This window comes from Simochromis diagramma, unplaced genomic scaffold (genome assembly GCF_900408965.1).
Source record: "Simochromis diagramma unplaced genomic scaffold, fSimDia1.1 OVJJ01000304.1, whole genome shotgun sequence".
NCBI classification, from domain to species: Eukaryota; Metazoa; Chordata; class Actinopteri; order Cichliformes; family Cichlidae; genus Simochromis; species Simochromis diagramma.
The window spans coordinates 8,461,261-8,487,015 of NW_024387030.1; the positions used below are offsets into that span (position 1 = coordinate 8,461,261).

The 25,755-nt window shown below is 37.1% G+C and overlaps 5 protein-coding genes across 5 annotated transcripts; 2 read left to right on the plus strand and 3 right to left on the minus strand.

The window, feature by feature from the left end:
* The first annotated feature begins 245 nt into the window (after positions 1 to 245).
* LOC120740217 (fatty acid-binding protein, brain-like) lies at positions 246 to 1,369 on the plus strand. Its single transcript, XM_040042406.1, has 4 exons — positions 246 to 381; positions 511 to 683; positions 781 to 882; positions 1,114 to 1,369. Exons 1-4 carry the CDS (start codon positions 309 to 311, stop codon positions 1,162 to 1,164), a joined length of 399 nt encoding a protein of 132 aa, XP_039898340.1. The 5' UTR covers positions 246 to 308; the 3' UTR covers positions 1,165 to 1,369.
* A 1,909-nt stretch (positions 1,370 to 3,278) lies between these two features.
* Positions 3,279 to 16,038, minus strand: LOC120740214 (proteoglycan 4-like). The gene is made up of 24 exons (XM_040042404.1): positions 15,993 to 16,038; positions 15,561 to 15,650; positions 15,197 to 15,262; positions 14,885 to 14,932; positions 14,606 to 14,647; positions 14,462 to 14,509; positions 14,298 to 14,366; positions 14,149 to 14,196; positions 14,001 to 14,045; positions 13,671 to 13,709; positions 13,519 to 13,587; positions 13,318 to 13,365; positions 13,020 to 13,070; positions 12,837 to 12,881; positions 9,097 to 9,129; positions 8,971 to 9,018; positions 8,753 to 8,812; positions 8,571 to 8,615; positions 8,039 to 8,086; positions 6,149 to 6,196; positions 5,784 to 5,825; positions 5,655 to 5,699; positions 5,540 to 5,575; positions 3,279 to 5,419 (listed from the first exon to the last, which is right to left on the minus strand). Exons 7-24 carry the CDS (start codon positions 14,305 to 14,307, stop codon positions 5,334 to 5,336), a joined length of 846 nt encoding a protein of 281 aa, XP_039898338.1. The 5' UTR covers positions 14,308 to 14,366; positions 14,462 to 14,509; positions 14,606 to 14,647; positions 14,885 to 14,932; positions 15,197 to 15,262; positions 15,561 to 15,650; positions 15,993 to 16,038; the 3' UTR covers positions 3,279 to 5,333.
* A 1,369-nt stretch (positions 16,039 to 17,407) lies between these two features.
* LOC120739773 (nucleolar protein 58-like) lies at positions 17,408 to 18,295 on the minus strand (the record flags this gene model as incomplete). Its single annotated transcript, XM_040041660.1, has 1 exon — positions 17,408 to 18,295. A coding segment is annotated over one exon (888 nt), but the record flags the coding sequence as incomplete, so codon positions are not given.
* Positions 18,296 to 18,638: 343 nt separating this feature from the next.
* Positions 18,639 to 25,698, minus strand: LOC120739774 (trichohyalin-like). Its single transcript, XM_040041661.1, has 5 exons — positions 25,661 to 25,698; positions 24,773 to 25,554; positions 20,645 to 20,704; positions 20,367 to 20,519; positions 18,639 to 20,208 (listed from the first exon to the last, which is right to left on the minus strand). Exons 1-5 carry the CDS (start codon positions 25,696 to 25,698, stop codon positions 18,683 to 18,685), a joined length of 2,559 nt encoding a protein of 852 aa, XP_039897595.1. The 3' UTR covers positions 18,639 to 18,682.
* Positions 21,200 to 23,589, plus strand: LOC120740211 (E3 SUMO-protein ligase ZBED1-like). The gene is made up of 2 exons (XM_040042400.1): positions 21,200 to 22,321; positions 22,486 to 23,589. The coding sequence occupies exons 1-2, from the start codon at positions 21,270 to 21,272 to the stop codon at positions 23,156 to 23,158; spliced, it is 1,725 nt and encodes a 574-aa protein (XP_039898334.1). The 5' UTR covers positions 21,200 to 21,269; the 3' UTR covers positions 23,159 to 23,589.
* Positions 25,699 to 25,755: the final 57 nt, after the last annotated feature.

Sequence of the window (25,755 nt, forward strand, 5' to 3'; positions counted from 1 at the left end):
GTTTATGTAAAAATCCGCTATATTAGCTCAACTACCCGCTGTGGCAACCCTGCCGCCCTTCCAAGATTTTTTGAGCGTCCCACCTTTAACACCGAGACATTAAGAGCGCGTTCCATTTTGACCAATCACAGTCTTCAAGTGTTCGGGAAGATCCAATCAGGATTTCGCGCCACTGCTTACGTAACCACTCTCCGTTATCGTATTCATAAGAGGGGCGGGCCCGTTTCTGCGGCTCCAGGATTTAATCCACGGAAATTAGAGACACTCTGACAGTGTGACACAGAAGTGGACCAACAACATCTGCAAAAATGGTTGAGGCTTTCTGCGCTACATGGAAACTGGTCGACAGCCAGAACTTTGATGACTACATGAAGGCACTCGGTGAGCAAAAAAACGCCTGTTGTACAGTTACCGTGATTTTTTTAAAAATTTTTTTTACATTTATTAAATATTTAAACTTTTATTTTAAACTTTTACTTTATTTAAACTTTTAAACTTTTTTTTTGACAGGCGTTGGCTTTGCCACGAGACAAGTGGGTAATGTCACCAAACCAACTGTAGTGATCAGCCAGGATGGAGACAAGGTGGTGGTGAAAACTCAGAGCACCTTCAGGAACACTGAGCTCTCTGCCAAGCTGGGAGAGGAGTTTGATGAGACCACGCCTGATGACCGACATGTCAAAGTAAGATGAGTAAAACTTGAGGGTGTGATCATTGATGATTTCCTTCTGCTGGTCCTAAATAAAAAATAAAAAAAAGTTCTTTTTTTTCTGCTCGTAGTCGACCTTCTCCATGGATGGAGATAAATTTGTGCATGTGCATGTGTGGGATGGCAAAGAGACCAAGTTTGTCAGAGAAATCAAGGATGGGAAGATGGTGATGGTAAGACCGCCTGTTCTGCTGGGATTACATCAGTTTTTAAGAGGCCTTTGAAAGCATCTTGTTCTGCAGGGAGGCTGGTTTATTTGTAAACCAGCCTCACCTTGTCTTTGCATATATGCAGCAACTCATAACATATGACCGCAACAGACTGAAATACTTGCTGAATAATCAGATGCTAATGTTAACTGCCAGTCTGTCTAAAACAGATTTTCTTTTTTCTTCTGCCTCCAGACGTTAACCTTTGAAGGAGTCCAGGCTGTCCGCACGTATGAGAAAGCTTAATTTTACAACATCTACTTGAAATAGAAAATCATTCCAGCTATCAGGAAATGTTGTTTTCCTTATTATTATTATTATTTTTTAAGTAAAAAAAGTGTTTTGACATTTTGCTGTGATTTGCACTTGTTTGAACATGAGATAAATATTTTGTAAGATCTTTTGTGAAGGCCTCAACAAAAGGGAAAATAAACTTCTGGGCTAAACTTTCTCAATGTCTCAAAGGTTCATCAGAAACAGGACAGACTACTCACTTTTATTTACGGCATTTTTCCTTTGAATGCAATTCCACATTTCTGCTCATATATGTCTGCTTCAATCGTGGGAACAGTCCCCGTCAGAGTCTGTTACAGGTGACAGCTGCAGGGTGACGGTGCAGGCTGGAGCCGACCATGCAGCACCAGCAGCCAGTCTGACCATTGAACTTGCTGTGTGAATGCCCTTTAGTAACCCCCAGATGGTCAGAGATGGCGAGAAGCTAGGGGGAGGGTGGGGGTGGTGATGTCACTCGCCTCAAGATAATCCGGTTAAAGTTGTGGTGTCATTACGTAGAAGCATCATTCGATGCTGTGCGGACCAACCGTGACTAAATGCTGCCACTGGTGTGATGATAAGACAGGACACCACGCAGGATGTAGACAGTTTGGATGCAATAGTCACTCTAGTGTTAGAGTTTGCCAGCAAACCTTTGTCCAGCTGTGGGTTTTTATATCTCTAATATAAATATTATTTAACACTGTTTTAGTTCCTACATTTTAAGATGCTAAAGCCTCCCCTTTTCAGCTCTGTGCTGTGTCCAGCCTACTGAACACTGACTACAAGTGGCCATTCTTCTCATCTCAACACACACGCTGTTCAGTTTCTGGCCACCTTTGAATAGGCCGTAACACAAAGAAGCTGTGGTAACTGGAGTGGAACTCATTTAGCAGTGGCCAGATGAATTCATTTAAAGTCTGTCTTTATGCTCCAGTTATACAACACTGAAAAGCATTTAGGCTGCATGCAGTGAGAAGACAAGCTCACGGGGAGTTACTTTCTCAATATTTCACAGTGGCATAATCACATAGAAAAGGGAGCTTATCGCATTCTGTGTAGCAGAAACAAAGACAGATAATAGTTAAGCGTCTTCTGTCTGCAGTGTTTGCTGTACTCTGGGAGAGCAGCGGGAGTTTCCTCTTTGTGAGGAATCTGTGTCAGTGGTGTAAGCTGACCTGTAGTAACCCCTCCCTGGCCTTATTAGGGAAATAGAGTATAAAGACCTGACCATCTACTGTATATCCTCTTTGGTTCAGTTGTCTAACTGCTACAATCTTTCACTTAAACACACTGATCAGGAGTGTAGCTACCATTGAGAACACAGGCAAGACCCTGAGGTAATAAATATAATTTGTGAGGCTTAATAACATAAAGGTTAGCCTTGTATTAATGGGTTTTAATCAAATTTCACAACATTTAATATTAATAATCATTGAAATTCAGGTGAAAAGTCAGTTTTTATTAATAAGTTCAAGTAGATTAACACTTGTTTTATGCAAATGGCTTAAAACTACACTTTTTCTTTACTGCTGATGCTAAAAACGTCTATAATCAGGTTAGAGGTTAGGTTGGGGATTAGCCGGATGACAATGTTTTGCCATCAACTCTCTGAAATCACATGGTCAGTCCTGCAGGGAATTCATCACGCCGGGATCAGTGGGTTTAACAGGGAAGTACATGTGAGTATCAGCAGCACAACAATGAAAAGAAACACCACGATGTCCCGTCTCGCTAATGCTTTTCATTGCTCGTGCGTTTAGTCTCCCGGTGAATTTGATCTCTGCTTGGTTGTTTTTCTGGACCTTTCCTTTCTCTCCTACATGTCAGATACAGTTGCCCGATCCTGAAATGACTCCTAGTTTCTTACACGAAAAAATAAAATTGCTCCCTGAGATGACCCCTACTGCACAACAGACACCTTTCTTTATACTTATCTCGATTTGAGGTGAAATACTGAAATACTTTCACATTTAGATAGTTAAAAAAAAACTTCATGCATTAAACATAAAGTATACAGTATAAAAACGACGTCAGCCCATTTTTGTGTTAGAAATGTTGGTATGTTTAAAGAAAAGTCAAAACACTTGCATTGCTATGTTTTAATGCCTAATTGTTCTGTTCACAAGGGATTAAGTGACAAATGGTACACGTTGTGGTTTTTACTGAAGATGAAGAGCCGCTTCAGGAATAATGAATCAGGGATAAAACAATCAGTTTTTCTGTATATTTAACTATTTACATCAAGAGCATTTTAACACAGTGTGTATGATGTCAGCGACACCATACAGTGACACTGGCACACATCATCAAATTCACTGATTCCTGTCTTCAAGTGTTCACGCTATTAGGGAACCACATAAAAATATAAGAGCATAAAACAAAGGCACACACATCATGCATACTTCATTAAAAGACTATTAGACTAACATAATGCGCTTTGATCGCTGATCTAAGTATTGCACATGTTCGCCTGGTAAACGTGAGTCATTAATATACAGTTTAAACAAGTTTATTTATCTTTTGGTACCATAAATAATAATAATGACAATAATCTAAATTGTTTTGTAAAAAGTGTCCAAAACTTCATCAGTTCATGAATCGCTATTAAACTCTGAGCTCACTGAGAGCTGCAGAGTGTGAGCTTTCATTATTCTTAGACTGACAAAGTGTGCACTGGTATCATTTTAAAAGATAAGCAGATTTATATATAAGCTTCAGGATTAGCGACACAGGATGTAGAAAACTGCTCTCTGTGCAACATATGGAGCAAATGCAACAATGTAGCCATACGTAGCTGCTAAAAGCAGACTGAGAAATGTTTTACATCTGAGATCACCTGTCCAAACATGTGACACCTTCTGCAGCGACTTATAATGTGATCACACGGTGTGCCGGTGCAATCAACAATGTAAAATTTGACATTAGACTCAGCCAACATTGCTTTTGTGTTCATCAGACATTATCAAGTAAAGGATATTCAGATAACAGAAATCCTGTTTGTATTATGCTGCATTTTAGCAGCATGAATCTGAGATATCATTATACAGTTGTCATTAATATTATCTTAATGTTGCCATAGCATATTTAGGCAATATTGATTGCATTCTTGTTTAAAGGAACCTGCTCATTAGGTTTCTACAGTACGTTAGCTTCTACTGTGTGCACACAGTGCAATAGCAGTGACCAAAGTCAGCTACAGTGTGATTTTGGTCAATCAAGGAATTTGCAGAATAAATCTGACACTTGATTTGCTGATGTTTTTGATAGATTGAAAGGAACAAAAAAAAAAAAACTGAACTCAATCCTCATTCTGAGATTTTAGGCAATGCCTTTTACTAGCACCAATATAATAACGAGGAGCTGGTGCAGATATCCAGATGGTACAGTTTGATAAGACTTTAAATGTTTCAGGTAGCAAGATTGGGAGCTCTCATATACAGTGCATGGTCATTCCTTTTGATGCATAAAACAAAAATAAAAGGTAAAAAAGTCATTCAGTAATGATATGATATCTGTTGTGTCCCCATTTGGGAAGAACAATAGGAAACTGAGAATGAATCATGAACAAGTGCTATAAAGGGTGGGATGAGCAACATGATCAAGAAAGACGCCACAGAGATGTACAATTACAACGCAAACCACTGTTCAAGTAAATGTGGGCTAAGAAGGTCTGTCTTGGAGTAGCAACTGTGGCAGTTTTGTACCCTGTTAACCTCACAGTGTAAACTACTCTACACTTTGTAGCTACTTTAAAAATACTGCACCATTTTCTGGACCTTTTATGAGAAAATAAAGTAAGCTGTAAATATATTAAAGGATTTGAATCCATAGAAGTGAAATAGTAAATTGCTCTATTTAAAATATCCAAAAGAAGTTATTACTTAAAAAAATATTAAAAAAAGAAAAGAAAAGAAAAGAAAAGGAATGACACTGACTGCATGTATTTGGTATGAGAGCTCAACCAATTCTGGAAAGAGAAAAATAACGGTCCATCTCATAACCTGTCGTCTTCTGCTGTGCAGAGATTTCTGCTGAAGGCGAACAACATCACCCGTGTTTCAACAGTACAGGGTGTGAAGTGACCTCGTCCTTATCGGTAATTTGACTAAATTGTAAATGTCAGACCACAGACTGACGTGTCAAATCTGCAGCGGCGAGAAGGCGTAAAACGGAAACTGGGCCTCGTCCTCATCCACAAAGAAACACTGGAAGTAGGGCAGCTCATCTGTAAAGAGGTAAAACAGTGAAGAACAGTATGTTCCTTCCCTTTCCTTTAGCATTTGGAGAGAAAAGTGCCTGAAATTTGCGCGCTCTGCAACATTTTGTTCTAAAAATCTGCACGTACCTTCCATGAGAAAGCTGTCCGATAGAGACGGCTCCACTGTTAAAATGTGAACATAATGTTAACTACAAATCAATAAAGTGTTATATGACTCTAAATTACAGGATCAACGTGATACCTTTAACTTTCTCCTCCTTATCAGCTTTCTTCTCAGCAGTTTTTCCTGCAAACGTTTTGCATACAGTCAAAAAAAGCTATAATGTAGTTTTTTTTGAATACTCAGAAATGAAGGGCGTCACAAACAAACCTTTCTTTGCAGGCTCTTGTATCTCTTTGAGAACCCTGTCCTCTGTAAAAGGCAGCAAGACATAAAAAAGTCAAACAGTTTTTCTCAAGTGTTTAATTTGAATGTATTTGACATAACAATTTATTATTACATGAATAATTTAAATGTGTTTTCTCTCAAAAAAGAAAACACAAGATGTTTCTTTTTTAAAAGGAAAATGTTTGTGAATTTTTTGTAAAAATATTTCGCTTGAGAAACATCTGAATATTAAGATAGTCGCGGATTATTTTCACCCTGTTCACTAATTAATCAAACAGCAGTTTCAACTCAGTAATAGTGACTGCATGTTCTACATTTATGTTAGTTTCTCCAAGCTGACTGCATACCTTTCTTTGTTGCAATGGGCTTTATCTTTTCTTTTAAAACACGAGGCTCTGTTTCACAAATGTGAAACAAACACAAACAGGCATGAAATACACAACAGTTATGCATAAAAATTACTGGAGGGAAGAAAAAGGTGAAGCTTTAAAATAAGTGATTTGAAAATTTCAGTAAAGGGTAGAGGGTTCTTTTTTTGCAGATGTAATGCAACTGAATGACTTAAAAACGCTTATGAAAAGCAAATGTGCAGAATGAAAAGTGATGCCCAGTAAGCTCAGAGAAAAATGTTAAATGAAGAACCACTTTCTAATAAAGTAACCTTTAAGATTTATAATGTGCTACTGCTTGGTATATACACTCTCACTTCATTAGGTACATCCGTCCAGCTGCTCATTAAAGCAAATATCTAATCATCCAATCACAAGGCAGCAATTTAGACATGTAGGCAGATAAGCTTCTGGAGTTCAAACCAGGACCAGAATGGAGAAGAATGGGCTGCTGCTTGTGTAATCGTATTGGAGATATTTTCACTTTAGTACCAACTGGACATTGCCTAAATGGCACAGCCTACCTAAGTATTGTTACTGACCATGTCTATCTCTTTATGACCACCGTCTGCCCATCTTCTTATGGCTACTTCCAGCAGGTCAACTTGCCATGTTACAAAGCTCAGATCTTGACAATGAGTTCACTGTACTCAAACGGCCGCCATAACCACCAGATCTCAATCCAATAAACAACTTTCAGGATGTAGTGGAATGGGAGATTTAAATCATGGATGTACAGCTGACAAAACTGCAGCAACTGTTATGCTAACACGTCAACCAAAATCTTTGAGGAGTGTTTCCAGCACCTTACTGAGTCTGGGGCTGCACTTAAGTGGAGCTTAATATGGTACTGGCAAAGTGTATCTAATAAAGTGTCTGGTGACAGCATACATTTAAAAAAAAAAACAACAACTTGGGAGCGCTAGGTTGTGAAAACGTGGCTTTTTAAATTCGCAATTAATAAAAAAAAGAGCCACGTGTGATATAGATGAAAATCTGCTTGGTTTTATAGTTTAACTACAGAGTTGATAACGTTTCGTCAACTTTCATAACAGAATTATAACGAAATACATCAACAGCCAGATTTCTCAGTCTCTGTGTTCTCCAAGCATAGCTCATAAATCATTTTTAAAGAAATTATTTAGAAAATATTTATTCATGATTAAGTTAGTAGTTACAACCTATAAATCCTTTATGTATGAGGCCTTATTAGAAAGTGGCAGTACATTCTCAGATTTGTGCTAATTACCTGCATGCATGCTTTGTGTAAAAATTACTGTGAAGCATTTTTTTTTTTTACATCAACCTATAAATATTTTATTGTTGGCAGATTAACTAACTTTGAGATCATTTCCTTGCTGGCCATTCAGTTGCCTATAATCTTTGCTAATTTAGGATTTCCATTTGAAGCTCTTTACTTAGATGTCTGGTTGACTATTTCACACCCAGCAAAGAAAATCTTCTCAACTATCAGCAGCAGCGTGTTTAACGGTTACTTAATTTTTATAAGCAAACTAGCTGTTTCCCCTCTAAGTTACTTATCTACATTTAGAGGGGCCTTCATGTTGTAATCAGATTACCACTGATGGTTACATGAAGTATGAAGTGCTGCCTGCACTGAAACACCACATGTACCTTTCTTCACGTGGGCTGGTTTGGTCTTTTCCCTCAACATGGCTGTGCCATCAGGGACAAAAATGCAATCGATAAAACATACAGTTGGAAGTATTTCAGTGTATTTAAGACATCAGAAAATCTCAAATTTGTGACAGTATCCTGACATTACACATACTCGTAAAGCCCTGTACCCACAGTGTCATAAATAAAGTGTAAAACTTTGCACTGTACCTTTCTTTACTGCAGCAGGCCTGGCCTTTTCTTTAGGTGTTTCCAGTTCTGTAAAAGAACAACTTTGGTCAGACTTTAGCAATCAACCTGAAGAATTTTACTGCAGAAGCCACAATTAGCTTACTTTTAAACAATACTTATAGCAGCTCAAACCACTTTCTGCAGTGTGAAAGCTTCAATTATTTTTTTTAAATTACTGATTTAGTCCATTCTACAAACAGCCAGAACACATTTTTAGTTTGTTTTGTCATCTTTTCAGATATGAAATAGGCGTATTATGTAATTTTAACTATACAAAACATTCCTTTTCCTTAGTAGAAACTACTTTTCTTTGGTTTGCTTCTGACTTTGTGCAGTATTTGGGGGTCCATGTGGCTGCGATAGAGCCAACGATCTGTTTTTGCACATTAAATCAAATCCACTGGTAGATTTCTTCTATAGAGGATTCCTAGATAAGTCTTTGCTCAGTCTTTAAAGAACAAAACAATGATTCTACTTGTTGCCCATAACACCAAAGAGTTTTATAAATTACCTTTTTTTACAGCTGGTTTTGCTTTTACCTCTGGTACTTTTGGCTCTGAGTAATAAAACAAAAAGCTATGATATGTAAAGATAATCAGTGTTTATCTACACCATTATCATTATTTTGTGATAGTTTTCTAATGGTACTACATAATAAAAAGCATCTACATGCAGATGACAATGGCAGTCTACCTTTTGTCTTTAGAAGGGATTTAATCTTTTCCTTCTTTGCTTCGACCTCTGCTTTAGGAGCTGTAAAACAGGGAAGAATAACATTTTCAACTTTTTTTTAAAGAACTACTTAAACAGTATAGAGTGTATATGATCTATAACAGAAATAGAATATGAATAAAAAAAAGTATAGATTGCCTATCTTATGACTATTTAAAGAGTTTAAATCGAACATATACCTTTCTTTTCAAGAGCTGGTTTCAGTTTTTCCTTTGTAACCTCTGGCTCTGATAAAAAAAAAAGCATGAAAGTGTTGATAATAATTCACTTTAATAAATAATAACCATGGATTGTAAGCAATTCACCTTTCTTAGCAGGAACTGGCTTAGCCTCAGCTTCTAAAGAGAAAGGGAAGAAAAGAGGTCATATGAGAAGAGTGATGACTGTTATGACTGATAGCTAATTGCAAAACTAAAGCAACACAGTGCATAAACTCAATCTATTGATTAAGCATGTATTGAGGAATGCTGAACTATTCTGAACTTAGAAAGTTGGTATAAAAACACACAAGAACAGCTGCTTAAACAAAGAGATGCACCTTTCTTCAGTGGCACCACCTTCACCTTCTCCTTTGTTAGAGTAACATTTTTGTGTGGTGCTTCTGTCAAAGATAAATGAGTATGAAAATCAAAAGCCTGAGTACATTTTAAAATTATGATTAACAAAGTTAAGTCTGCTCTTACCTTTAGCTGGGGCTGGTTTTGTCTTAATGGGAGCTGGCTCTAAGTAAAGACATTTTAGGTTCAGTCTTGCAGAAAATAAGACACTGTGACACAGCATTCATACTTAGTTTGTCAATCAAGCATGTATTGAGGAATGCTGAAACATGAAAATGACCAACTTGAAAAGGACAAAACTCAGCGGTAACATAATAATTTAAGCATAATAAAAGCAGATTATGATACTTTGAGCATTTTTAGTTGGGTCATTATCATGTGTCAGCGAAGCATATCGTCAGCAGCTACATGTCAGCGAATCAGTCGTGATGTGACGTGGGTTGAACATGACTGAATTAATATCAGCACAGTGCTGCGTGTGATGTTTCTACAGCAAAACAACACACGATTCTGCTGTATACCTTTCTTCTTTGTAGCAGGTGATGGTTTTGTCTTGGTAACAGCTGCTAGAATAATAAATGCTACAATTAACTTGAATTATATTTATAAAAAGGCGAGAAACCACTGAAATACTGCTGTTATACCTGTTAGATAATTAAAGGAAAAATAAGACCTGTGAAAGAGGTGAAAAGGTAAAAGGATACCTTTTTTGGGAGTCACTGGCTCAGCTTTCTTCTTCTTAAGAACCTCAGCTTCTAAACAATAGCAACAGAACTTCACATTCAGAAAAATATAGACATGACGTCCGTATAAAGTAGAATTAGTATTAATATCGGTAGATAGTATCGTTATTGGCACCGCCTTCACCTTCTCCTTTGTTAGAGTAACATTTTTGTGTGGTGCTTCTGCCTCTGTAACAGAGGCAGAAGCACCACACAAAAATGTGTGAAAATCAAAAGCTTGAGCACATTTTTGGCTTTGCTGTAACTCGTTCTAAGTAAAGAAAATTTAAGTTCAGTGTTACAGAGACACAATGAAACTCAATGATAACTATTTCTTACCTTTCTTGATTGGAACTGGCTTGAGCTTCTGTTTTGAAACCTCAGCTGATGTTAAAAACACAGAACGTCATGTTCAGTATAAAATTCAAATTCTCTTTCATGTTATTAAAAGTCTGACTATTAAAATCTAGAGTACTGTGCTGTGTTATTTTTGGCACTTTTTGTAGAGCATATGATTTGATTTACAACAGACTAGTAATAAAGTTTCCAGCACCTCTACAGGTCTCTTGGTTGATCAAAAGCAAAGGATTTAGAGATGTTTTGCCAAGTTGTCTGTTATGTGAAGCCACAACGCCTTTTTATTCAATTCAGTTTAATTATTCGTATAGCACCAAATCACAACCACAGATCCGTCAAGGCTCTTTATATTGACTTTTATTAGATTTTGGGCATTGATTTCAACTCCATCATCATATTTACCTTACCTGGTTTTACAGGTGTAGGCTTTACTTTTAGCGTTGTCTCCTTCTTAGGCTCCTTGGGAGCTGCTTCTGGTGGAAAATAAGATATTGATTTCTAAAGATTGTTGCTTATGAATTAAAAATTTATTTTGATTTTTTTATATCCCACATGAAAGTCTTTAGGCTCATTCGGCATTACATTGTCATTGTCAGCAAACAAAGTGTGTATTAGCACATGCTTAAATGTATTTCTTGAATGACATGAAAAATCAATGAGACACTATATCGTCAACCATCAGAATAGCTTTAACTTACACATTGCAGAGAAAACGAGACAATGTGGTGTCTCATGCCTTACATTAAACAGTATTCCAGCATAGTCTCACCTGCTTTTGTAACATTGAGCTGTTCCTTTTTAAGAACAGATGCAACCTCCTTCTTGACAATTTTTATTCCTCTTACAGGCTTTTTGGGCATCTGAAGTAAAAAGGAAAAGCTGCTTCAAACATTTTTATCCTCCACAAAACAAATAAAGCCTATAAGTCCATTTCCCTTTTAGGCTCAATGTAGGTTTCCTTCTGTGTGAGTACAGCTAATGCTAATGAATTTTCCTTACGGGTCCACATCAGTCATCCAAAACAACAACCAAAAACTGTTTTAAAGACAACAAAATGCTGTTTAAAGTCTGACTGTTAAAATCTAGAGTACTGTGCTTTTATTTTTTTTAACTTTTTTTTTGTAGATTTAACTAAAAAAATTAGAACAAATGATTTGTTTTTACACCAGACCATTAATAAAGTTTCCAGCACCTATACAGGTGTTCTGGTTGTTCGAAAGCAAAGGATCTAAAGATAATTTGCCAAGTTGTCTGATATGTGTAGCCGTAACATTGAGTCAACCCTGGAGTTAAGTTGAGTAAGGTGCCTTTTTATTCATTTCAATGTATTTATTCATATAGCGCCAAATCACAACCACAGTTGTGTCAAGGCTCTTTATATTGTAAGGTAAAGACCCTACAATGATACAGAGAAAACCCCAACAATCAGATGACCCCCTATGAGCAAGCACTTTGGTGACAGTGGGAAGGAAAAACCCCCTTTTAACAGGAAGAAACCTCCAGCAGAACCAGGCTCGGGGAGGGGTGGTCATCCCCTTTGACCGGTTGCGGGTGAGGGGAAAAGACACGGGACTTTAAAAAGTTCCATAATAGTCTGGTTCTTTGGAAGCAAAATATATAGAAATGAGTGGTGGCTTGACACTTTTGCACAGTACTGTAGATAAATAATTAAAATTGAATACAAAATGTTCTCATATATGACTGTTTCTACCTTTTTTAGATGGTTCTGGTTTAACTCTCTCTTTCAGTGTCAAAGGCACTAACAGAGGGGAAAAAATGTTTGAGTTTGGAAACATTGAGAAAGTATTCTGAACTTAGAAAGTTGGTATAAAAACACACAAGAACAGCTGCTTAAACAAAGAGATGCACCTTTCTTCAGTGGCACCACCTTCACCTTCTCCTTTGTTAGAGTAACATTTTTGTGTGGTGCTTCTGTCAAAGATAAATGAGTATGAAAATCAAAAGCCTGAGTACATTTTAAAATTATGATTAACAAAGTTAAGTCTGCTCTTACCTTTAGCTGGGGCTGGTTTTGTCTTAATGGGAGCTGGCTCTAAGTAAAGACATTTTAGGTTCAGTCTTGCAGAAAATAAGACACTGTGACACAGCATTCATACTTAGTTTGTCAATCAAGCATGTATTGAGGAATGCTGAAACATGAAAATGACCAACTTGAAAAGGACAAAACTCAGCGGTAACATAATAATTTAAGCATAATAAAAGCAAATTATGATACTTTGAGCATTTTTAGTTGGGTCATTATCATGTGTCAGCGAAGCATATCGTCAGCAGCTACATGTCAGCGAATCAGTCGTGATGTGACGTGGGTTGAACATGACTGAATTAATATCAGCACAGTGCTGCGTGTGATGTTTCTACAGCAAAACAACACACGATTCTGCTGTGTACCTTTCTTCTTTGTAGCAGGTGATGGTTTTGTCTTGGTAACAGCTGCTAGAATAATAAATGCTCCAATTAACTTGAATTATATTTATAAAAAGGTGAGAAACCACTGAAATACTGCTGTTATACATGTTAGATAATTAAAGGAAAAATAAGACCTGTGAAAGAGGTGAAAAGCTAAAAGGATACCTTTTTTGGGAGTCACTGGCTCAGCTTTCTTCTTCTTAAGAACCTCAGCTTCTAAACAATAGCAACAGAAAACATAAGGTCCAGTTTACTGCAGAGGACAATAATCTGGTTTCTATTATTATAGTCACAGGTGATTATTCCAAACTACGATGCTGTATAAAAAAATACAAAAACGTGCACAGAAATACAAAAACTTCACATTCAAAAACATTGTTAAGTTCTAAATCTATGTATTGGAATTAGTATTAGTATTGGTAGATACTATTTGACTAGTAAAATGTTCAGTCACTATTTTTACCTTTTTTGGTTGGTTCTGGTTTGGCTCTTACTTTCGGAGTTACAGGCACTAACAGAGAGGAAAAAAGTTGCCAGGTTATGTTTGGAAACATTCAGAAAGTATTCAATAATTGTAAAAATATATATATAAAAACAACAACAACATAATAACAGTGCATGGTGGTAATCACACAAGAACAGCTGCTTAAACAAAGAGATGCACCTTTCTTCAGTGGCACCACCTTCACCCTCTCCTTTGTTAGAGTAACATTTTTGTGTGGTGCTTCTGCCTCTGTGACAAAGAAAAGAGTGTGAAAATCAAAAGCTTGATTACTTTCAAAAAACTATTTAAAGGAAAGGTTAGCATCAGCTTACCTTTAGCTGGGGCTGGTTTTGTCTTAACTGGAGCTGGCTCTAAGTAAAGAAATTTTAGGTTCAGCGCTACACAATAATTCAGTTCAGTTTAATTAATACAGCCCCAAATCACAATAACAGCTGGATCAGAGTGCTTTATACTGTAAGGTAAAGACCCAACAATAATACAAAGAAAACAAACCCTAACAATCCGATGACCCCCTATTAGCAAGTGCTTTGGCGACAGTGGGAAGGAAAAACTTGCTTTTGAGAGGATGAAATATCCAGCAGGACCAGGCTCAGGGGAGGAAGACAGGACAATACTGAAACTCAATGATAACTGTTTCTTACCTTTCTTGGTTACAACTGGTTTGAGCTTCTGTTTTGAAACCTCAGCTGATGTTAAAAACACAGAACGTGATGCTCAGTATGACATCCAGACCTCTTTCATGTTATTAAAATTTTGATCTTTGACATTGACATGATATACTGTACGTACTTGTCTTTGCAGAGACAGCTCTGACTTTCTCTTTTGGCATCTTGACCACTGATGAACAAAGAACAGACATCAGGTTACGGAGAATATCATTAGGAACAGTGGGATGCAAAAATCTGAAATCAGTGTAACATAAAATAAAAGTAGATTACCTTTCTTCATAGGCACAATTTTAACCCTCTCTTTCACCAGTGAGGCATTTCTAGCAGTACCTTGTTGTTCTGTCAAGAAAAAAACAACTATTTGTGAGATTTGCATGCAGCCTGTATAGTTAAGTTGGTGTTTCTTTGTGCATCAAAATATGCACCACACGTACCTTTAGCCAAGATCGCTGGTTTGGGCTTTTCTTTTGGAGCAACAGCTTCTGTATATGAAAAATACATTTTTTTAACAGCAGGATAATGCAATCATTTTGTCTTTTGGTGATCAGAAGATTATCAATGTAATATGTGAACGTTACCTTTCTTTGCAGGATGTGCTTTAGCCTTTTTCTTTGGTGCTTCTGTGACACAACACAAGTGCATAAACTTACCATAACTCTGGCTTTGATTGGTTATTTTTACAGTTCAGATTTTAAAACATCTGGAACGTAATCGTTAGTGATATTCATAAAACGGATGCACAGGAACATTCTCCATAAGAGTTAGCAGGTGTCAGTAGTAGTGTCCACTTAATTCCATAGACCTGTGACGCTTCTGCCTTTAAGTCTTGACACTGTCATAAAGGTAAGTATATTTACCCTTCTCTGAAGGAGCTCGTTTTACTCTTTCTTTTGTAACCTCAGCATCTAAAAACAGAAAATAACACAGGAATTGATAAGAATATGTAATTTGCTAGTAATTAAGTATACTGCTCCATATAATTTATTAAACTGAGCAACAGACAAATAAAAGATCAGTAAAGTGCTGCAGAGACTGTAATAGCTTAGCAGCATTACCTCTTTTATTTACTAGTGCTACCTTTATGCTCTAATATGAGAATATGTTTAGATTTGGCGCGTTGTTTGAGTTTAATTTTCAGTGTTTCAACTCCATCATCATATTTACCTTACCTGGTTTTACAGGTGTAGGCTTTACTTTTAGCGCTGGCTCCTTCTTAGGCTCCTTGGGAGCTGCTTCTAGTGGAAAATAAGACATTGATTTCTAAAGATTGTTGCTTATGCATTAAAATTTTCTTTTAATTTTTTTATATTCCACATGAAAATCTTTTCTCATTAGGCATTACACTGTCAGTGTCAGCAAACAAAGTACGAATTAGAACATGCTTAAATGTATTTCTTGAATGACTTGAAAAATCAATGAGGCATTATATCTTTAACCCTCAGAATAGCTTTAACTTACACATTGCAGAGAAAACAAGAAAATGCGGTGATTCATGCCTTACATATATTAACCAATAGTCCAGCATAGTCTCACCTGCTTTTGTAACATTGAGATGTTCCTTCTTAAGAACAGATGCAACCTCCTTCTTGACAATTTTAATTCCTCTTACAGGCTTTTTGGGCTCTAAAGTAAAAAGGAAAAGCTGCTTCAAACATTTTTAGAAAACGGATTAATTATATTCCCCACAAAATAAATGCATCTAAATATTATATTGTTATGAAAACTATACATCACTATTCTTCTTACGGGTCAACAACATTCATCCAAAAGAACAAACAACGTTTTAAAGATATTTATTGTAATGAGTCAAATGAGTTTTTTCTTTTTCTTCGATAGAGACATGATATCCTTAATATCCTCTTTCTCGCTGTTCAAATCTTTTGTTTCTGAGGGGCAGCCAATCAGAGGAAATAGTGTTGTTGATCTTTACATTATGAAAATAAAACCTCTGTACTGTACATGTACCTGTCTTTGTGATTCTTTTTTTCACAGGTTCTTTGTCTTCTTTGGGAGTCTTGATTTCTTTCTCCTCTTTGGAAGGCTTTTTAACTTTTTCTATTTTGTGAATCTCCTCTTTCTTTTCTTTGGAAGGTTTCTTTTCGACAGGTTCTTTGGGGAGCTTCTTCAGTTCTCTTTCTTCTTTGATAGGCTTCTTTGGTTCTTTTTCATCCTCTCTAGAAGGTTTTGTTGGTTCTTTAACTACTTGTTTTTCCTTTGCTGACTCCTTTGGTACTGCCCTTTCTTTAGAAGGTCTCTCTTTCTTTATGTCCTCTTTCACCTCTTTAGAAATTTCTGCTGTTGGTTTCTTCTCTTTGATGATCTTTTCTGGCTCTTCTGAAATCTTCTTTACTTGCTCAGCATCTTTGGGTGGTTTTTCTTGATCTTTTGTTTCTTTCAAAGGCTTTCTTGATTCCTTTTCTTTCCTTGGATGAAGTATTTCTCCCCTTGCTTCCTTGGATGGAACCTCATCTTTAGATTGTTCCTTAACTTCTTTTTCCTTTTGTTCTCTTATAGGTTTAATTTCTTTCTCCTCCATGGATGGTTTTATTTCTTCTTTGTCATCCTTTGAGGGTTTTTTCACTTCTTTCTTTTCCTTTGGAGGTTTTGTTACTTCTTTTGGTTCTGTGGTCTTCACCTCCTTCTCTACTTTCTCAACCATCTCTTCCTTAGATGTTTTTAAGACTGCCTTTTCTTTGTGTAATTTTTTCTCTGCTTTCTCATCTTTAAGGGATTTCTTTTGTTCTTTGACATGTTTCTCCTCTCTTGGTTGTTTCTTCTCCTTCTCATCTTCGGAAGGTACTTCCTTAGATTTCTTAACTTCTCTCTCTTCTTTAAGAGTTTTTGTCTCTTCTTCTTTTAGAGGTGGTTCCTTTTCCTCTTTTTCTACTTTTGGAGGGTGGGTGACTTTTTTCTCCTCTATATGTGGTGTTTTAGCCTTAGAGGGTTTCGTCACTTCTTTCTCTTTTTTGGGAGGCACCTCTACTTTTTCTTCTTTAGGAGATTTCCCAATTTCTATCGCTTCTTTAGGAGGTTCCTTGTCCTCTTTGAATGGTTTCTTAATGTCTTTGGGCAGTCTCGTGACTCCTTTCTCAGGTAGTTTCTTCTCTTTTGAAGGATGGCTAATTTCTTTTTCTTCAATGGGTTTTATTAAAGGTTTCTTCTTTTCTTCTTCCTTAGGAGGTTTCTTCTCTTCCTTCTCTTTTTTAAGATGTTCTATCTCAGGTTTGTCTTCCTTAAGAGGTTTCTTCTCTTCCTTCTCTTTTCTGAGAGGTTTCTTCTCTTCCTTTTCTTCTTTAAGAGGTTTCTTCTCTTCCTTCTCTTTCTGAGGTTTTCTTTCTCTTCCTTAAGTTTCTTCTCTCCTTCTTCTTATGTAGATGTTCCTTCTCAGGTTTCTCTTCTTTAAGAGGTTTCTTCTCTTCTTTCTCTTTTCTGAGAGGTTTCTTCTCTTCCTTTTCTTCCTTAAGAGGTTTCTTCTCTTCCTTCTCTTTTCTGAGATGTTCCTTCTCAGGTTTCTCTTCTTTAAGAGGTTTCTTCTCTTCTTTCTCTTTTCTGAGAGGTTTCTTCTCTTCCTTTTCTTCCTTAAGAGGTTTCTTCTCTTCCTTCTCTTTTCTGAGAGGTTTCTTCTCAGGTTTCTCTTCCTTAAGAGGTTTCTTCTCTTCCTTCTCCCTTTTGAGAGGTTTCTTCTCTTCCTTTTCTTCTTTAAGAGGTTTCTCCTCGTCCTTCTCTTTTCTGAGAGGTTTCGTCTCTTCCTTTTCTTCCTTAAGAGGTTTCTTCTCTTCCTTCTCTTTTTTAAGATGTTCCTTCTCAGGTTTCTCTTCTTTGAGAGGTTTCTTCTCTTCCTTCTCCCTTTTGAGAGGTTTCTTCTCTTCCTTTTCTTCTTTAAGAGGTTTCTTCTCTTCCTTCTCTTTTCTGAGAGGTTTCTTCTCTTCCTTTTCTTCCTTAAGAGGTTTCTTCTCTTCCTTCTCTTTTTTAAGATGTTCCTTCTCAGGTTTCTCTTCTTTAAGAGGTTTCTTCTCTTCCTTTTCTTCCTTAAGAGGTTTCTTCTCTTCCTTCTCTTTTCTGAGAGGTTTCTTCTCTTCCTTTTCTTCCTTAAGATGTTTCTTCTCTTTCTTCTCTTTTTTAAGATGTTCCTTCTCAGGTTTCTCTTCTTTAAGAGGTTTCTTCTCTTCCTTCTCCTTTTCTGAGATGTTTCTTCTCGGGTTTCTCTTCCTTAAGAGGTTTCTTCTCTTCCTTCTCCTTTTCTGAGATGTTCCTTCTCGGGTTTCTCTTCCTTAAGAGGTTTCTTCTCTTCCTTCTCTTTTCTGAGATGTTCCTTCTCAGGTTTCTCTTCCTTAAGAGGTTTCTTCTCTTCCTTCCCTTTTCCGAGATGTTCCTTCTCAGGTTTCTCTTCTTTAAGAGGTTTCTTCTCTTCCTTCTCTTTTCTGAGAGGTTTCTTCTCTTCCTTCTCTTTTCTGAGATGTTCCTTCTCAGGTTTCTCTTCCTTAAGAGGTTTCTTCTCTTCCTTCTCTTTTTTGGGAGGTTTCTTCTCTTCCTTTTCTTCCTTAAGAAGTTTCTCCTCTTCCTTCTCTTTTTTGAGAGGTTTCTTCTCTTCCTTTTTGAGAGGTTTGTCCTCTTTCTTCTCTTTTTTGAGAGGTTTCGTCTCTTCCTTTTCTTCCTTAAGAGGTTTCTTCTCTTCCTTCTCTTTTCTGAGAGGTTTCCTTCTCAGGTTTCTCTTCCTTAAGAGGTTTCTTCCCTTCCTTCTCTTTTCTGAGAGGTTTCTTCTCAGGTTTCTCTTCCTTAAGAGGTTTCTTCTCTTCCTTCTCTTTTCTGAGATGTTCCTTCTCAGGTTTCTCTTCCTTAAGAGGTTTCTTCCCTTCCTTCTCTTTTTTGAGAGGTTTCTTCTCTTCCTTTTCTTCCTTAAGATGTTTCTTCTCTTCTTTCTCTTTTCTGAGATGTTCCTTCTCAGGTTTCTCTTCTTTAAGAGGTTTCTTCTCTTCCTTCTCCCTTTTGAGAGGTTTCTTCTCTTCCTTTTCTTCTTTAAGAGGTTTCTTCTCCTCCTTCTCTTTTCTGAGATGTTCCTTCTCAGGTTTCTCTTCCTTAAGAGGTTTCTTCTCTTCCTTTTCTTCCTTAAGAGGTTTCTTCTCTTCCTTCTCTTTTCTGAGATGTTCCTTCTCAGGTTTCTCTTCCTTAAGAGGTTTCTTCTCTTCCTTTTCTTTTTTGGGAGTTTTCTTCTCTTCCTTTTCTTCTTTGAGAGGTTTCTCCTCCTTTTTGAGATGTTTGTCCTCTTTCTTCTCTTTTTTGAGAGGTTTCTTCTCTTCCTTTTCTTCCTTAAGAGGTTTCTTCTCTTCCTTCTCTTTTCTGAGAGGTTTCTTCTCAGGTTTCTCTTCCTTAAGAGGTTTCTTCTCTTCCTTCTCCCTTTTGAGAGGTTTCTTCTCTTCCTTTTCTTCTTTAAGAGGTTTCTTCTCTTCCTTCTCTTTTTTGAGAGGTTTCTTCTCGTCCTTCTCTTTTCTGAGATGTTCCTTCTCAGGTTTCTCTTCTTTAAGAGGTTTCTCCTCTTTCTTCTCTTCTTTGACAGGTTTCTTAACTTTTTTCTCTTGTTTGGGAGATTTTTCCTCTTCTTTAAGACGTTTTCTCTCCTTCTCTTCTTTGGGAGATTTCTTCAAGTCTTTGTCTTGTTCAGGAAGTTTCTTAAGTTCTGTCTTTACTGTAGGTGGTTTCTTCTTATCTTTAGGATGTTGGGTTACTTCTGTCTCTATTTTTTCTAGTATTCTGATCTTTTTCTCTTCTTTGGGTGATTTCTTGAGTTCCTTTATTTGTCTTATTGGTTCCTTTTCCTCTTTAACTTCTCTGGTAGCTTTAATTAATTCTTTCTCTTTTTTAGGTGTTTTCTTGATTTCCTTTTCTTCTTTTGGAGGTTTTTTGACTTGTTCCTCTTCTGTCGCTGGTTTCATTACCCTCTTCCTTTCTTTGGAAATCTTCTTGAGATCTGTTTCCTTCTTAGGTGGTTTTGTTGCTTTGACCTCTGCGTGAATTGGTTTTTTCGCCTCGTCCTTTCCTTTGGGAGGTTCTTTCACTTCCCTCTCATCTTTAGGTTTGACATCTTTTTTCTTTTCTTTGGGCAGTTCTTTTACATCTTTTCTGAGCAGCTTCTTTACTGGCTCTTCTTCTAAAAGCAACAATTTAGGTGTCAGTTTAATATATTCTGTAGGGAATAAAAGGATATCATGTACCCTTTGTGTGGAGAAGTTACTGGTATACATTTGTACTGGTTGTATATATTTTGTATTTATTTTTCATATTTTGTAAGTCTATTTATACTTCTGAACAGTATTTTGTAATTTCAAAATATAACGTTATTACCTTTGGGCTTCTTTTCTTTCAGTTTAAGAGGTTTTGTGTCAACTTCGGGCTTCTCCTTTAGTTTTACTTCTTTTGGTTTTATCGCTACTGTTTCAAACTCTTTGGCTTCCTTATCTTTTTTCTTCTCCATCACAGGGGCTGCAGCTTTGAGATCTGTAAGCAGCAATGCATCCTCACAAGATTATCCGTGGCAAATTGGCACAAATATTTCCAATTTAATATTAGAAAAAAATAAGCTGAGAAAAATCAAAAACATGCACAGTTTCAAAAAAATGTACCTTTAATAATGCCATCTTTAACTTCTTCTATTGCATGTCTTTCCTTTGCTTCTTTCAGAACTAAAGTATATCAGATATACAGAAATACAGCATACAGAAATATTCAAAAATATTCAACATACAATAATTAATTTCTGGACTTGTAATATAGTTAACATGACAAATAATCATGCTTGCAAAAGCACTAGAAGCATCACAGTGTTAAAAAAAAAACTATGATTACAAACACGCCACAATATCGTCGTCATACTGTTAAAAGTAATCAGCCTGGTGTTTTGGAAATGTACAACTTTATCACTGTGTGTCTGCCTGAAAATTGATTGGGCACACAAAATACTTCTATGGGATCTTAATGAAACCCACTCTAGGACATATGCTCATATACAGAAGATTACCTGTACATATTAGTGCTGTCAAAATTAACGAGTTAATTTTTTGAGATTAATGTGAAATGTTTAACGCGTTAAAAAAAATAACGCAGTTTCCCCCCTGTAATACAAGACCTTTTAACTCATCGGCAGCTCTGAAGGAGGGGGCAGCATTGTGCTATTCTGGCGTTTTGCCTGCCGGAAATAATTAGACGAAGAAGAAGTGTTACCATGCTATTATAAGCAAACACGCAACAATGGGTAAGGACGGGCTTTTGGGGGGGAAGTTTTACTTTAAGAAGTTGCCTAACGGCTTGTTGGACAAAACGAAAGTAACGTGCACAATTTGCAAAGCTGAATTCAGGTACCACAGAAGCAATTCGTCTCTGTGCTATCACCTGAGAGCAAAACACCCAGAATCCACCTCTACGGGATCTTGCCAATCTACGCCTCAGGATTATGGTGCTCGTGGACGGATAACAAAACATGTGAGTGAAAAGCTAACCAATTCTTTGCTTGTTTGGATAGCTAAAAACTGCCGACCAGTTAGCATAGTAGAAGATGATGGACTGAGAGAAGTCATTCGCGTTGCATCAGGAGACGTGCGTTATAATCTTCCCTCGAGAGGAACCATTGTGTCGAGACTGCACACTTTGTATGAGGACCAGAGGGATCAGCGGTCCAGCAAGCTTGTGCAAGTAAGGAATGTCGCTCTCACAGGAGATCGCTGGACTTCGGTGAACAACGATAACTACTTGGGCGTCACGGCGCATTTTATTGATAACGACTGGACACTACAATCGTTTGCACTAACAGTGAGTAAAACTGAAGAGCGACAGTGTGCTGACCATTTTCTGAGTGTTGCAAATGAATGGAAAATTAAGGACAAGTTAACCACGTTTGGCACCGACAGTGCTCGTAACATGGTTGCAGCCGCCAGACTACTTCCATTTGAACACATGCCCTGCACGGCCCACATTCTGCAAAGAACGATCACAGTTTCTCTTAACGACAGTGAATTTGAAAGGGTTCTGGCCAAATGTCGCAAGGTTGTTGGACATTTTAAGCAGAGTCCAGCGAACGCTCAGGAATTAAAGGAACAGCAAGTTGCACATGGACAAAAAACAGAACCACTTGTTCGGGACGTTCCAACAAGATGGAACTCCACCCTAGAGATGATCAAGCGGATCCAGAGAAACAAATCTGTGCTGACCACCATCCTGGCTCAGCAAAACAGCATGGTGACTATGTTGACCGACCAGGAGTTTGACATACTGCAAAAGCTGGAGGAACTACTTGAACCTTGCAGGTAAATCATTTTGTTTATCATGTGTGTGTGGGCGTCTACCTTTGTGTTCTGTGTTCTAGCTCCGTCTTCAAGTATGTTCTCCCCCTCCACCTCTGTGAGTTTGTCTCTCTGTGATTAATATAAAAATACAGGCTTGTTTACAACTTTTGTTCTTTCTATTGCAGATATGTGACCGAACTGCTGGGGGGGAAGCAGTATGTCTCCTGCTCCGTGGTGTTGCCAGCCTTGTGTTATTTGTTCAGGGTTATGGAGCTCTCAGATGATGACCCAGTCTACGTTTTGAGGTTTAAGAAGGTTTTTACCACAGACCTAGTTCAGCGGAGGGACAGCATCAATCTGACATGGCTGAAGATCGCTACTGCCCTTGATCCCAGGTTTAAAGACCTTAAGTGTGTTTCCAAAGATGAAAGAAGAGAGGTGTGGGCTTCATTACATGACCTTGTGATGGCAGAGACACATGCACACCAACCATCTGCTCAGACAACAGAGGAACCATCACCAAAAAAGAGAAAGATCGCCATCTGCTTGCTGGGTTCTTCAGATTCAGATTCAGAGGAAGAGGAAGACTCTATAGATCGCTGTCTGGATCGGTACAAAGCAGAGCCCAAAATAGACATAGAGGAGTGTCCACTACAGTGGTGGTTAAAGAGAGAAGGAGCACATGCCAGGCTGGCACCTATTGCATGCAAATACCTGTCAACCCCTGCAACCACAGTGCCTTGTGAGAGATTATTCTCACTCTCAGGTCACATCATTCAAAAGAGGAGTGCTTCTTTGTCCTCAGATGATGTCAGCAAAATAGTCTGCCTCAATAACTGGCTGAGTGTAAAGGACTAAGCCAAATTGCTGCTTTGGAGAGAATAATGTTCACCACTCTGGGTTTTCAGCTGTCTTTTTGTGTTTTAAATATTGATTTTTGTGCACCCTTTTGAAATTCAGCATTAAAGTGTTACATTTTGTTATTTACATTTCTATTGTTAGATTCTATAAGAAATTACTATTATTAAAGCTATTAAAGCTAAGGCATTTATTGTTATGGTATTGTGCTAGCACTTTAACCTTTAGGCCTGGGTTCAGTATTATTTCCTATCAGCAGATACTAGAAAGACTTCTTTAATGTGATTCACTGTTGATGACTTTGAAGATTTTTTTTTATTTTTTTTTAGTTGTATTTCACAGGAGAGAATCTGTGTTAGATTGACAATGACTATTAAAAATCTCTTTGAATTTAAGCATACATTCTTTGTGTTTATTCTGCATTTACTTCATTATGTTACTTATATTGGCTTAAATATCTGTTACATATCTGTTACATATCTGAGGTCCTTACACTGGCTGCCTGTCCGTCAGAGGATAGACTTTAAAGTTCTGATGCTGGCCTATAAAGCTCTGAATGGTTTAGGACCAAAATACATCAATGACCTCCTGACCCAGTATGAACCATCCAGATCCCTCAGGTCATCTGGATCCGGTCTTTTATCAGTTCCCAGAGTCAGAACCAGACACGGAGAAGCTGCATTCAGCTTTTATGCTCCTTATATCTGGAACAAACTCCCAGAAAGCCTCAGATCAGCTGAAACACTCAGTTTATTTAAATCCAGGTTGAAGACTCACCTGTTCTCAGCTGCATTTGAATAAAGCACCAAATCCACACTTTAAGCTTAAATTTCAAAACTTACATTTAACTACTGATTTTATCTACTGTTCTGATTTTATCTGTTTTGATTTTATATACTGTTGTTTGTTTGTTTGTTTGTTAATTAGTTAGTTAGTTTATTTGCTTGTTTTAATCAATTTTAAATCATGCTTTTTATTTGTTCTTGTTTCTAATGTCTCTGTAAAGCACTTTGAATCACCTTGTTGTTGAATTGTGCTATACAAATAAACTTGCCTTGCCTTGCCTTACAAGCTTAAATATAAAGTTGAACAAATGTAATTGCAGGCAGGGTATTTTTTCAAATAATTGCAGACAAATTACAAATTTGTGCCAAATACTTATTTTTTTTAAAATATATATGGTATGTAACATTGGGTATGTTTGTGGTGTATTTTTAAATATCTATTATTACCATATCTTCATTAGTAATACTACTAATAGTGCTTTTCTAAGACAATTATAAAAAGAAAAATACGTGGCATAAAATACTGTTCCAATACTTGATGTTTCAAAAAGTTAGAAAAAACATTCACACATTTTTAGCCCAAAGAAGAAAAACTGTGACATAAAATATTAAACATTAAAAATTTAAAAAAGTTAAATGAATCATTCAGCAGATTACATGTTAGGTCCGAATAACTTTAGTCCTGTCATTACCAACTATTCAAAGAGCATGTAAATTAACACTGCCATTCCACATAAAACACAACATTACTTAATACATGCATCATGTATTTTCATAGCCTCATAATGAAAAACATGATGACAAATATGTGAGGGGAAGAGTTTAGTACCTTTTTCATATTTGTTGTGGCCTTCCGCTTTGTGAGACAATTTGAGTCCTCCAAATCTCTCAAGGGTAACATCGGCCTTCCTCTTTCGTTTAGGTTCAGTCTTTCTGCTTTCGCTGTTGTTGTTATTTTCATCATGATCATCAATGATGTTGGAGTATTTATCTTCCTCGTAAACAGGAAAAAAAGTTTCTTTCTCTTCCTCCTCACCATCAGCAGATTCAGGTACAGTGCTGTCATTACTGATTTTCTCAGATAACAGTATTTTAAGGTGTGTCATTGATGGCTCTTCAGTGTTGGTCTCTTCCTGTTCTACTACAATAGGTTCTTCTGGCCCCTTCTCCCCACTATCCTCATATTCTACTACATCTTCATTTTTCTCCTCCTCTTCCTCCTCCTCCTCCTCATCACTGTCTCTGATTTTAGTCTCTTCTTGATCTTCAAAAATGTATTCAGTTTTAATTTCCTCTGCCTCCTTCTCAGCTTCTACCAAAATACTGGGAAGCTCACTATCTTCCTCTTCATATCCTGCCAAAATATCACGAGTCTTGGATTCCTCTTCCTCATGTTCTACCAAATAATCTTCAGTTTTGGATTCTTCTTCCTCTTCCTCATGTTCTACCAAATAATCTTCAGTTTTGGCTTCTTCCTCTTCCTCATGTTCTACCAAATCATCTTCAGTTTTGGCTTCTTCTTCCTCCTCATGCTCTATTAAATCATCTTCAGTTTTGGCTTCTTCTTCCTCATGCTCTATTAAATAATCTCCAGTTTGGCTGCTCTTCTTCCTCCTCAAGTTCCTAACCACTCATCTTCAGTTTTGGCTTCTTCTTCCTCCTCATGCTCTATTAAATAATCTCCAGTTTTGGCTTCTTCTTCCTCCTCATGTTCTACCAAATAATCTTCAGTTTTGGCTTCTTCCTCTTCCTCATGTTCTACCAAATAATCTCCAGTTTTGGCTTCTCTCTTCCTCCTCATTAGTTCTACCA